The sequence below is a fragment of the Montipora capricornis genome, chromosome 4 (assembly GCF_036669925.1).
Source record: "Montipora capricornis isolate CH-2021 chromosome 4, ASM3666992v2, whole genome shotgun sequence".
Lineage (NCBI taxonomy): Eukaryota > Metazoa > Cnidaria > Anthozoa > Scleractinia > Acroporidae > Montipora > Montipora capricornis.
The window spans coordinates 10,720,576-10,733,075 of record NC_090886.1 but is presented as its reverse complement, the minus strand read 5'-3'; the positions used below and the strand labels follow the sequence as shown (position 1 = coordinate 10,733,075).

Genomic DNA, 12,500 nt, shown 5'->3' with positions numbered 1-12,500 from the left:
GTTTATCGCACACTTCATGAAAAAAATTCCATCAAACAATTCTTGGTGCAATTCTTAATCCAACCAAAGGAAGAGAAAGTGAATGAATCACATCTCCTGGATCCGCGAGCGCTTGTAAAAGAATTAAAAAAACAAATTCAGTTTTTAAACAGGACTCTGATGAAAAACTTGAACCTTCGTATCGACTTCATTACTATAGGAGACTTTCAAAACGAATTCGATGTTAAGTGGCGGGGTATTCAGCAGATAAGCTATACTTTTTTCTATTTTTTCCTTTTCTGTCTGCACTTTTAGCGGAAAGAATTTTAGTCTTACTGATTTTAGTCTTTAAAAAGCTGTATTTGTGAAAGAGCAATCGTTGTGTTGTTGTAATAGCATGATGTGGCCAGTAACTGTGAAACCGCAGCTGACAACACAGGCCCTTCATGTACCTCGAACCACTAAGAGCCTGCTCGCAAGCTGTAGTCTTCATTGAATAAAAGTGCCAATTATTATCCACAATTGTTGCAAAAAAGGAAACAGGATTTGTTTTCCTTTCCTCCACCCGTTTTATGTTGGAAGTAGAGATATATTGTTCACACACCGTAGTGACCTCTTCACTGACACCATTGAATTAATGGGTCCGAGTACGTGTTGGAATTTATCACCGCAATGGCTTGACATTCATGCCACGAAAGTAACTTTGAATCGTTAACATATTCAAGCGATAAAAAGAAAAACGAAAAGATACAATGGGTGTTGGCCTCCTTTAATTTAACTCTTTCACTGCTGACTTTTTTACCGTCGGTATACCCCATAACTGCTGCATTTTTTTCGCAACATGAGACACCAGAGAAAGCACTCTCAAAGAATGAACTATATCTTTCGTTCTATTAACGCTATTACGATAATATTTACAGTGAGGACATATAGAATAAAAAATTTGCCATCGTTTCAGCTATGTTTATTGAAGTGAAAGCACGACCTAAATACAATGTGATTTATCTAAAGAAAGAAATACAGTAAACACGCATTACATAAGTTCATGTACGCCAATGACACACAATTCTTTTAAGCAAAAGGACCTTCTCAAGTAAGGGAACATACATACATACATACATACATACATACATACATACATACATACATACATACACATACATACATACATACATACATACATACATACATACTTTATTTGTCATGTGGGTCAACGCTAAATCACGTTGCATGAAGGTACTTCGGATTCTGAATACCCTATCCCGCTGTTTATGATATTATTTGTTGCTCGTATAAATAGATGATATTCGTCGAGAATTATTGAGAGGGTATAGCATTACAAAATCCCTTGATTAACGCGGAAACATGTGATCTGTCAAAGTAGAAGAATGTTTAGCCCATATCATGATTTAAAGACTTGGGACGAAGTCGACAAGCGCTATTGATAGCTTAGTTCATTCCTTCGAAAAACAAAGCACCCATTGAGAATCCCGGAGAGAAGGAGACAGGTAGGTTTTTAGTAAAGGGTAGTATTATGGTAATGCAAAAAATTCCATGAAAAAATTTTTGGTCCAATTTTTGATCCAACCAAAGGAAGAGAAAGTGAATGAATCGCATCTCCTGGATTCGCGAGCGCTTGTAAAAGAATACAAAAATCAAATTCAGTTTTCAAACAGGACTCTATTAAACTTAAACCTTCGTATCGACTTCATTACTATAGGCGACTTTCAGAACGAATTCGATGTTATTATTATGCAAATAAGTGGCGGGCTATTCAGCAGATAAGCTATACTTTTTTCTTTTTTTTACTTTTCTCTCTGCACTTTTAGTGGAACAAATATTATTCTTACTGATTTTAGTCTTTAAAAATCATATCTTTTTGCAAGAGCAATAATTGTGTTATTGTGATAGGATGACGTGGCCATGGCCACTAACTGTGAAACTGCAGCTGGCAACACAGGCCCTTTATGTACCTCGAACCTCGAACCTCGAATCGACGAAATACCGATACCGCATTTAGATCCCTTTATAACTGGTCACGCTTACTTTAAGTTGCATCCATGTAGCGCGTTTATTTATCGCAAGCACGTCTACATTTGTCCCTGTATTTTGGTTATTCTTGTAGTTCGACGGTGAGGTTATTCACGACTTGTTTGCTATTTTTCACGAAAAGAAAACTGCATTCGATCAACCTTCTGGAAGGTGAATGCAAAACAAAAAGCATGGAGTGAATTGTGAGGTCTTATTATGAATAAAAGTCCTCTTACCTTAAACCGGTTTCCTAGTTTCCCGTTATGTTTCAGTACAATAAACGATTGTTGAAACGAATGACTCATCCAAATCGAGATCGTGCACCAAGGAGAAAGTTTGCCGAGCTTCCGACGTCCACCAAGGAGGAAGTTTGCCGAGCTTCCGACTTCCTCTTGAAGCATTGGCGCACTTTCGTCAGCAGTTTTCTCAGTTTTCTCGTTACTACTACCTTGAGGACCTTGAGGATTTTCCAAGGATGACACAACAAAAGCAACCGTAAAATCGTAAATTACGTAAATTCGTGTCAAAAATGTCTTCTTTTTTGTGAAACGTGAAAGGCCGATTTTATTTCCGGTAAATTGTAAAAGGACCAATTTCAAGTTTTCGGTTAACACCCATTTACGACCTTTATTGGCCACCCTCGACAAAGTCAGCGCAGGCAAAACCATTATGGACATTGTAAACCATTTTGAGCTGAATATTGAGTGTTAGACGGGAAGTCGCTCCAACAGCTATAAACTCCCATATATTTTACCTTGCATGCGCGAAAACAAAAAGGACCTCCCAGGCGCTCGGCTAATACGAGTTTTCATAATTAAATGTGAGACTATTCTGAGACTTCAGAGGTTAATCTGTCTAGGGTCGTCAAGCTATCGTACACGCTGCATAAAAAAATGAGACAAACTTATCAAATCCTCTCTCGCAGCTTCACAAGGCGTTTTTCGCCTTTCGCAACAGCGCATCGAAACTTATTCTTCTTCCGATACTGTTCGCCCCCATTGCCTTCTTCATAAAACTAGAAGCTCCAAAAAGCTTACACTGGGTTGCCTGTGGTACGCATTACACAAACAAAGAAGTCACTGAATTGTACGGTGGCTCATAAGTGTCATTCAAAAATTGCGATGTTTTTTATCAATTTAGCGTCTTTTTTAGCGACTTTTTTAACAACTTTTTTTAGCGACTTTTTTAGCTACTTTTTTAGCGATTTAGCGTGCTCAGATTACTTCTTAATAGAGTATGGCGGACTTCGAATTGGAAATCAATGAGGTAAGTAACTCTTACGGTACTCTTAATATCTACTGGAATTCACTAAAATTTCATAAAGTAATGCAGATTTCAACTTAACGCGGTTTTCTGTTCATAGATTTGCGAGTTTCTCGAAAAGAGAGAGATTCCAGATGAAGTGATCGATCGATTCAGAGATGAGAAGGTAAGCAGTGACCCTAATTTTCAAGCACTGATGGTGATCACCCCCCGCCCCCCCCGGTAGTTTTTCAGATGAATAACTATCCTTTCTTGTCTTCCCTATTGTTGTAGTTCACCGCTGTTTGAGCCACCTTTGCATGCGTCAAAATATGTTGCATAACGGAGATACAGTACAACCCCGGTAACTCGACCTCGAATAACTCGAACTCCTCCGCTAAATCGAAGTGAGTCTCAATTCCCTTGGATTTCACCCAACTTTCCAGCCATTCATACTCGGTTAACTCGAACTCGGATAACTCGAAAAACCCGCTAACTCGAACTAAATTTCGTTTTCCTTGATCAAAATTTACCCCGATAACTAGAATTTCTGGTTCTTTTAATTCGCAACGGATGCCCATTGAGATATCCCATTAACTTTTCTTATCGTGTGATCGAATTCTAACACTACAACAAAGACTGCAGCAATTGGATTTTAATTAGTGCAAAGAACAGATAACGTATTTGACAGTTATTTACCGATCATAAGTTTAATTTGCACTCTATTGTATAACCGAAATGTTGAAAATTAACAAATTATTAATTGCTGGCGAGCCTTAGGGAGGCAGCAGCCCATTCTTGATACTAGCGAAAAAAAACAAAATTTGTGGAATGTAAGATCGGAAGCATTCGCAGTCGATTGGGGTGTTATCATGTCTATAATCCGCGGTATTGATACCCGTGATGATGTCACGTGCACGTGGAAGGAATCTTACAACCTCAATCGAGTACTTTTCCACTGAGCCGTCATTGATCATCATTTAACCGTACCGTACATATTCAGTCTTTGAACCTCTTACATTTGCCACCGAGTCAAATTTTTCTTCAACGTCTTCAACCGTCAAGCGAAGAGAAAATCAGTTCTCGAGCTAGACCACGAGCAGTCGTGCTTCTTTCCTCAGAGCCACTAGCCTGCGAACGCAGACGTATTTCCGGCGGTCGTTAGCCACGCACTGACGGGTGAAATTATTATTTCATGCAAATTAGTGGTACAAACGACGGGTGTCACGTAATCGCGCGCTGTACTATGTCAAAGAAAAATATAAGAGACTGCACGCCAATAAACTTAAATTGTCGTTTGCTCAACTACGCTCAGCATTTCTCAAAAAGGTAACTCTTTTGCTGAAAAGGGGCCAGAAATTTCAGAATTAAATTTCAGTTTAAATTCCCAAAAATTAACTGACATGCCGTTGCTTTGAAATTATTCCTTTGCTTATAAAATAGTAACGCCTGCCACACAGGCTGAAGATATGCACACCTTTCTTAGCTCTTTTATTACTTTCACGAACATTTCCGGATACCCACTTGCTTAAAAAATTTGCAGCTGTTTTAAAAAAAATTTCAGTCACTGCTCCCAGTTTCCACGCCAGAACTCAATTTCACAGTGAAAGAGGGGATCTGCTGTCCTTACGAAGATTTGTAAATGAAAAGTTGCGAGGTGAGAGTAGAGATGAGAAGAAAAGAAAGCTACTCGACCTCCTTAAAAAAAGGTAAAACAAAAGAAAAAGAAAGTGGAAGAAACGGCCAGTACAGCGCCAGGGCCCTCTAACCAAATCAAGGATGGCCACCGAAAAGTTCAGTTTGGCTGGCTACACTATGACCAACAACAGAAAAGGTATATTGGAGTTCGCCTAGCAAAAGGAGGTGGGACTAGAACTGTGAGTGCAAAACGTAGCTCAGATGTCCATGATTTGATTGCTCTGGGTAAATCAATATTCTTTCCTGGTGGTATGAGCTTTTTTGGTAAAATTGAAGATATGACGTCAACACATGGAAACTTCAAGGGTGATGAGATATTCTTTGCAAACTTCACTTTGGCCAGATACATAAGTAGCCATGCCCTGACCACAGTTAGTCATCAGACCACATCTGATGACAAGATCTTTGGACAAGGAAACTGAAGGGTGTGACACAGAGTTGCCAGAGGTTTTTGAAGTGGATAGGAAGCCACTCAAACTTAATGCCAAGAAAGGAAGTCATGTTGATGCCAACCATGGTGGGCTGATGGGCACCTCTGCTGAACGCGAAACTATTAAAGACCGGCAGGACAGGGAGTATCAAGAGTCCCTGGCAGCCGACCAAGCTAAAGAAAGAGAAAAGCTGGAAATCGAGGAGGCATCAAAGAGGCAACGGCATTTGCAAACTGCCCGTAGAAGAAGACTACCTCCTGAACCTGCAGTTAATGAAGCTAGCGCTGTTGTCTCGGTCCGTCATGTTACTTTGGGTATCCAAAGACGGCTTTTAAAGCAACCGATGAAATGGGTGCAGTATATGACTGGATTGGCTCTCTAAGTACCAAGCCAGAATCATTTGCTCTTTCAGGGTGCGGGCTGCCAGAACTGCTGCCATCATTATCAGTTATGGTGGGAGACAAATCCATTTTAAATATGCAGGAAACAACGGTTATGCCTCCCTATCCTGAAGATGGATTAAGCTTTCTTGGATTTGGAAATGAGGAAGATTTAAGCAACACCAATGTCACACTACCTGATTTGTGGTGTACTATGGATGACTTCAATTTCAGCGAGACCTTACAAACAGCCCTTATGGAAGGGGACTTTCTCACGTGAGTGATCATGTTGTTAGCCTCAGAACTGAGAAAGCGATGTTTATTCAGTAGATGTGTATTATATATTTTTGAAGTACAATGTGCCTGTCAATTAGACAGTGTTACAACATAATTTGAATAAACCCACCACATAGTAGCTAGAATCTAGCAGCATTCCAGTTGGTGCATTACCATTTTTCTCTATTCTGCCTACCACTGTATTCAAATGGAATCACTGTGCACATCATAATAATATGCAGAGTTGGGCTGTTTGTGTCTGTGTCGAATTTTATGAAATGCAAATTTATGTTATCAGTTCCATATGTTTGTTTTATTAAGAGAAGGGTGGTTTCCTGGAAAGACTAAGAAATCTGTTAATTTTATGGAGACTAAAACCATAACCATTCCACCAATGCTAAAAAGTGTTGTTTCAAATGTGCAAGGATGTTCAGGTTAATGATCCATGGAATTTACATTTATGCTCACTAATCCTACAGCAAAAAGAATCCTGAGATCAGCCATGTTACTGAGGATAGCATTCCTAGTGTGGTGAACACTGACGGTACTGAGGACAGCAGCCCCAGTCTAGCCAACAATAATGCTTCTGTGGTCAGCAGCCCTGGTCTAGCTTACAATACTGCTACTGAGGACAGCAGCCCTGGTCTTGCTTGCAATACTGCTACTGAGGACAGCAGCCCTGGTCTTGCTTGCAATACTGCTACTGAGGACAGCAGCCCTGGTCTTGCAGACAGTAATGCTACTCAGGGCAGCAGCCCCAGTCTAGCCAACAATAATACTACTCAGGACAGCAATCCAAGCAGGTAAGTTCCTCGATCTGACTTTGACACAGAAAAGACATGAGTATATCCAGAAGTCATCATTTCAAATGCATTACAAGTTAGGTTAGTGGGTCTTTTTTGCATTAGGCAGCAGGTTCAACAGTAGTTACGAGAACACATCAAATTTAGTAGTGTTATAGCTGATAATGCTTTAAGGAGGATCAAAAATGGTTGCCAGTAGTTGAGTACCGACCCTTCCTAGACAAATTGTCAACAGATTTATTATTAAAGAAATTCATCATTAAATAATTAATTAATTAAATTCACTAATTCAAGGCAAGTACAATGTGGGAGGCGTGGCGGCCTCATGGTTACTGCTTTTGACTTTGGAGCAAGGGCGAGTTACACTTGACTCTCACAGTGCCTTGCTCCACTGAGGTGTGTAAATGGGTACTGGCAAATTTAATGCTGGGGGTAGCCCTGCGATGGACTAGCATCCCCATCCAGGAGGAAGTAGAAATACTCCTATAGTCTCTTGATGCTACTGAAACCGGGATAAGCTCCAGCGGGACGAGCCACTTGGCTTGTAAGCATACTTTACCTACCTTACATAGGGGTCTTAAACTGTTATCAAACAGCATAACAAAACCATTTCATATCACTTTTGTTGTTGTAGGACCACGCAAGGGGGTACCAGACACAGTCAGACTAACCGTGTAAGTTTTTTTTTCTCTTTTTTTTTTCATTATTATAAATGTATCCCCACAGATGATCATGATGTTCCTTTTAAGCCCCATTTTTTTCTGTGTACCTTCTGTGTGGAACATACACCCAGTTTTCTGCCATAGATTGTAACCCTATGGCAAACCTCTTCAGTGTAACAGATATAAATACACCAAGGCAGTATTACACAGGGAAAAGATAGTAAAAGAACTTCAAAGGTGGGCTAGCCTTAGATTTTGTCTTCTTGGTGAGGTTGAGGGGATATTAATTCCCATTAATGACATTAATTACTTCTTATATCCTGACAGCACCGCTTTTTATATGTTTTGGTGGGTTCCAAATGCTTTTCAAATTCAATACCAAAGTGAGGATATCAGGTAATAATAGAAGGAGGTGTAGAAATCTCATGCCCTTTGGAGATTTTCTGTTAATAATTATTATTATTGTTTTTACTTATTTTTATCTTAAGGGCTTTCAGTTTCGGCAAATTTATTTGTCACAATTGTTGAGTGGTACATCTGAGACGGAAACCCTGGTAGGAAAATATGATTGTGTAATTATTATTGAACTGACTTTATACTTCACCTGTTTTTGTCTAATAGGCACTGACTATTACACTTTGTTTCACGGGTTTAGTAGAACCAGTGTATAATGCCATATTTAGTTGTTATGTCCCCCGGATATACCATATATGTTAAATAACGCCGAGGAACCCCCTGGCTAATCAGTATCTTCACTGATTGCTCTGTTGCCAGAAAGGGTTGTCGTGATGGTGCAGTGGTTAGCACACCCGACTAGTAACCAGGGGGACGCGGCTCACGGCAGATATGTTTTTCATTCAAAGGGATCAATCAGTAGTAGTTCATTGCTACTGGCTAGTGAGTACATCGTTGGCTTCCCAGCCTTCTGCACACACACCAAAAAAGCAAATATATATATGTAGTAAATTTCTTGAGGCATAAATGTTTGTAATCGGTTTAAATCAAGTCCCCCTTCCCCTGGACCGCACAGTCAACTTCTCATTTTCTTCTCAAGTGAGCACATAGTACAGTCTTCAGTCTATGATGAGGGCATTTTTTTTCTTCCGCAGGAAAATGTCACGCCTACAAATGCCAGCCACTTTTCAGAAGGTGAGAATATAATCAAGAAACTTACCAAGATATGTTGGTCAAAACCGGCATTTAAGATGGAATTTGAGCACAAATCATTAACACATGTTGTCACATGTGCACCGAGCGTAGTAGCTATTAACGTGCCTTATTAGCATGTACCACGACTCAGACAGTTTCTCTCTTTCAGTTTTCCTCTCAATGGATTAACGAATGCATTCTCTTGGCTATCAATTTAAACGCTTGAAGCTGATGCCACTTTTTGAACGGCTTTTTCACATTTTTGCTTTCATTCTGACATTGTCCTGCTCTCGTCTTACAGATTTTGGCAAAAAGAGTGTACAAGTCCACCGTACAAGACCGAAGGACGACCTTATACCGTTATTCTCGTGTCCAGAGATAACACGTCAAGTACTAAATGTGAGAGTCATTGATGACCATGGTCGTTTGGAGGAGGGAGAAGGCCCCGGCGTACTGAGAGATGTATTATCTACTTTTTGGCAACACATATTTGCTTCCCTGACCTTTGGGGTACGTTGAAAAGGTACCTTCCATTCGACATGATCATCAAAAACATGAATGGGAAGCGATTGGGCGTGTGTTGCTGTATGGTTTAAAAGAAACAGGTTATGTACCCGTATGCCTATCTCCAGTATTCCTGGCATCCTGCCTACACGGCGAGGAGACGACTACAGAGACCTTCTTCTGTCATTTAAATCATACATCACTCCTGACGAAAGAGAAGTGTTGGAAAGAGTGTTGTCGGAAGACTTTCAAGCTGATGACGAAGATCTCACTGAGTTTCTGTCAAGTTACAAGTGCTATCGAAAACCTAAGCCGCAAAATATCAAAAGTCTATTTGCTGAGCTTGCGCACCAAGAAATCATTCAAAAGCCAAGGTACATCGCCAACTGCTGGGCCCCTGTGCTAAGAGTTCTGAAAGAACATGCCGACTTTGCTAACGTAGAGAGTCTTAGGCAATTGTTCTTGGATAACAAGCCAACTGCCAAGAAAGTTATCAAAGCTCTAGATGCCAAGCCAACTTCAGATGCAGAAAATAATCTTTGAGCTTTCTAAAAAAGTTCATTAAATCCCTTGATGCAGTGTCCCTGAAGACCTTTCTGAAGTTTGTAACTGGTTCTGACGTGATGGTACTGCAAACAATTTCCGTGTCATTCAACTCAGTCGAAGGTATAGGGAGAACCGCCATCGCACACACGTGTGGACCAACCCTGGAGTTGCCCTCTACGTACCAGTCTTACAACGAGTTGGCTGAGGAATTCACAAATATCCTAAGAGAAAAGGCATCGTGGACTTTCAATATTGTTTAAAACTGTGGACAATGGAATGGTAACATAAAGTGGTGAGAACTGTCAGGCTTTATATTTACGCCTGTGCGGCTTAGGCACTGAACGAGGTCAAAGAGACGTTCTTGGTGAGGTGTGAAGTTTGTGTTCATTTTCTTTGTTACTTCTTCGTCCATGATGTTTTAAAATGCAATTCCTGTCATGAAATATATATGCATAGTTAATACTCGGTCGTACAATGCGAAAAGTAAACCTGACCTGTGCCTATCATCGGGACGAAAGGCATCTACCTTTCATGCATTGTGTACCTGATTCTGTCCAATTAAATTTACTTACCATTCTACGTGGTCATAGTAATTTGGTGTTCCATAATCCTTAAGGCCCCGTCGTCACGTTTCCGGAGATTTTTGTATCCGCAAATTTTTTTATGCGGATACAAAAATATCTGCGTCCACACATAGCGTATACGAATCGTATACGACCGTCCACACGTATCCGATTCGTATCCTGACATCTCAAAGGATTAGTCAACAGAGCATGCGCATTACAAAGAAAGCTGAGCCTGCGATAATTTTGGCACCAAATTCGCGGCCTTCTTGCTTGTTTACTTGAGGTTTCAACACGTGTGAATTTGAAGAGCGAAAAAAATTCCTGTTAAAAAACACCATAAAAATGTCTCAATTAAGAGAAAACAGTAGTCCTAGTAGCATTGAACACACAACGTTTCTGCTCGCTGCCATTTTGGAAAATCTCGCGCGGAAAAAGACTGGTTCTGATACTGTGACGTCAGCGTATACAAAAATATACGGATACGAGCGTCCACACGTATCCGGATACACAGCGTATACAGAAATTTCCACTCTGGAGAGCGTATACAGAAATCTCCGGATACACCGAGCGTATACGGCGGACACGTGTGGACACAAGGTGTATCCGCATAAATTTGCGGATACAAAAGTCTCCGGATACGTGTGGATGGGGCCTAAGAATTAATTTAAAAAATCATAATTAGTAATATCAGGCCCACGCGAAATGCACGCAAAAAGCATGATGTAACACGTGCTTGTTACGACAAGTTCTCCTACCATCCAAAGAAAGTTGCGAGGTGAAAAAAGACGTATTATAAGGTGTAGGTGCAATGTTTGTTTTCAAATGTTTTGTTTAATCATACGCCAGTTAAATTCCAAAGTACCTTGAAGTGGTGTATTGCTCCTTGAAATCGAGTAAAGAAATATTGGTCATGTTGTATTCGTGTAAAAAAAAAAGAAAAAGATATAATCAGGAACAGATTTCCAAAAGGTTAACAGATGACGTAATAAGTTTCAGTTGTAATGCGGACAAACTAGTTGCAGTTGCTATTCTTGTTAAAAAACAAACAAACAAAAAAACTGCATTATGGATAGTTGAGTATAGATTAGTTTACATGCTTCTAACAAGCCATGATTTGAGACAGATTAAATATTCCTTTTAATTACAAGTATTTGTTACTCTTATTGTCATTGACATTTGTCATTATTTGTTAAACGGGGGTACCTGTTATTAGGTCTTATGAGCTAACTCCAGGAGGGATTAGAGCGCAGGCGCAGTCTTGGAAAATCCTTGTCCTCAATTCGTTAAAGCAGGAGCAAAGGAGGTGCTGACTAGAGATTATGGTAATATAGATTTTTGACACATCCAAACCTGCCATTAAGGACAAAAATAGTTGAGACACTACCCAAAAACAAACTTTCTCCTTTGTTGAAAGTGTAAGTTGACCTACCTGATGTTGTAACCTCGTGACGGCGTCTACAAAGCCCGCCTCAATTAAACTGGAATAGGGAGTGGGGATGACCATGGACGAAAAAGGGTATTTTTTCTATCAGGGGAAGTACAGATCTCGGTTCGAAAACATTCCATTTGCGGAAATGCTTCAACACTTTTGTGCCTGATTGTATAATTAATCAACTTCCTCGGGTTTGGCGACCAAAAATGATTATACTTAACATCAACAAAAACAACAACTCGGTGTCGCTCAAAAGGGGAAGTGGGAGACAAAGTGCTCGATTGAAACTTGAAAGGTCAGCCGCATGTACTCCTGTATTTTGGGCGTCCTCCCAAGGCCGACTTTCACCATTCCTAGGTAAATATGGAAGGTGCACAGACCGATATAGGGCAGAGAGTTGGGTCTCCCCCCTGGTTCGGCAGTGACCAATCGTGGGCCTCCCCAAGGCCCCAATTAACCTATGTGTACATCCCAGGCCCCAGTTGTTCAAAGCCTTGATAACTTTATCCGGTGTATAAGTCACTATCCCACAGTTTCATTCTGTGTATAGATTTCAGTAATTTCCCATGTAACCCGGATTATGCACACTGTATGCGAATCTAAGTAAAGACAAATTCTAAAATTTGGGCTAACATTTAACGTGGAGTATCTTTTAAACTCTGGATAACGACTTGTCCACCGGATAAATTTATCCGGTGTTTGAACAACTGAGGCCAGGAGTACAAAGTGTCGAGTCTATGGGGGCAAAAGTATGACGAGAGTAGAACAGGTGCAAGAATTAAGGAAAGAGATATCATATCA

General features: G+C 40.3%; 1 protein-coding gene and 1 pseudogene across 1 annotated transcript in view; both read left to right on the top strand.

Annotated features, from left to right (window-relative positions):
- Positions 1–2,306: 2,306 nt before the first annotated feature.
- The window catches only part of LOC138046083 (uncharacterized), a 169,565-nt gene continuing 159,371 nt past the window's right edge, over positions 2,307–12,500 (top strand). Inside the window, 3 exon segments of the mRNA XM_068892761.1 lie at positions 2,307–2,378; positions 3,220–3,276; positions 3,374–3,439. Coding sequence (XP_068748862.1) covers positions 2,307–2,378; positions 3,220–3,276; positions 3,374–3,439 — 195 coding nt within the window.
- Positions 4,125–10,263, top strand: LOC138044728 (uncharacterized; annotated as a pseudogene).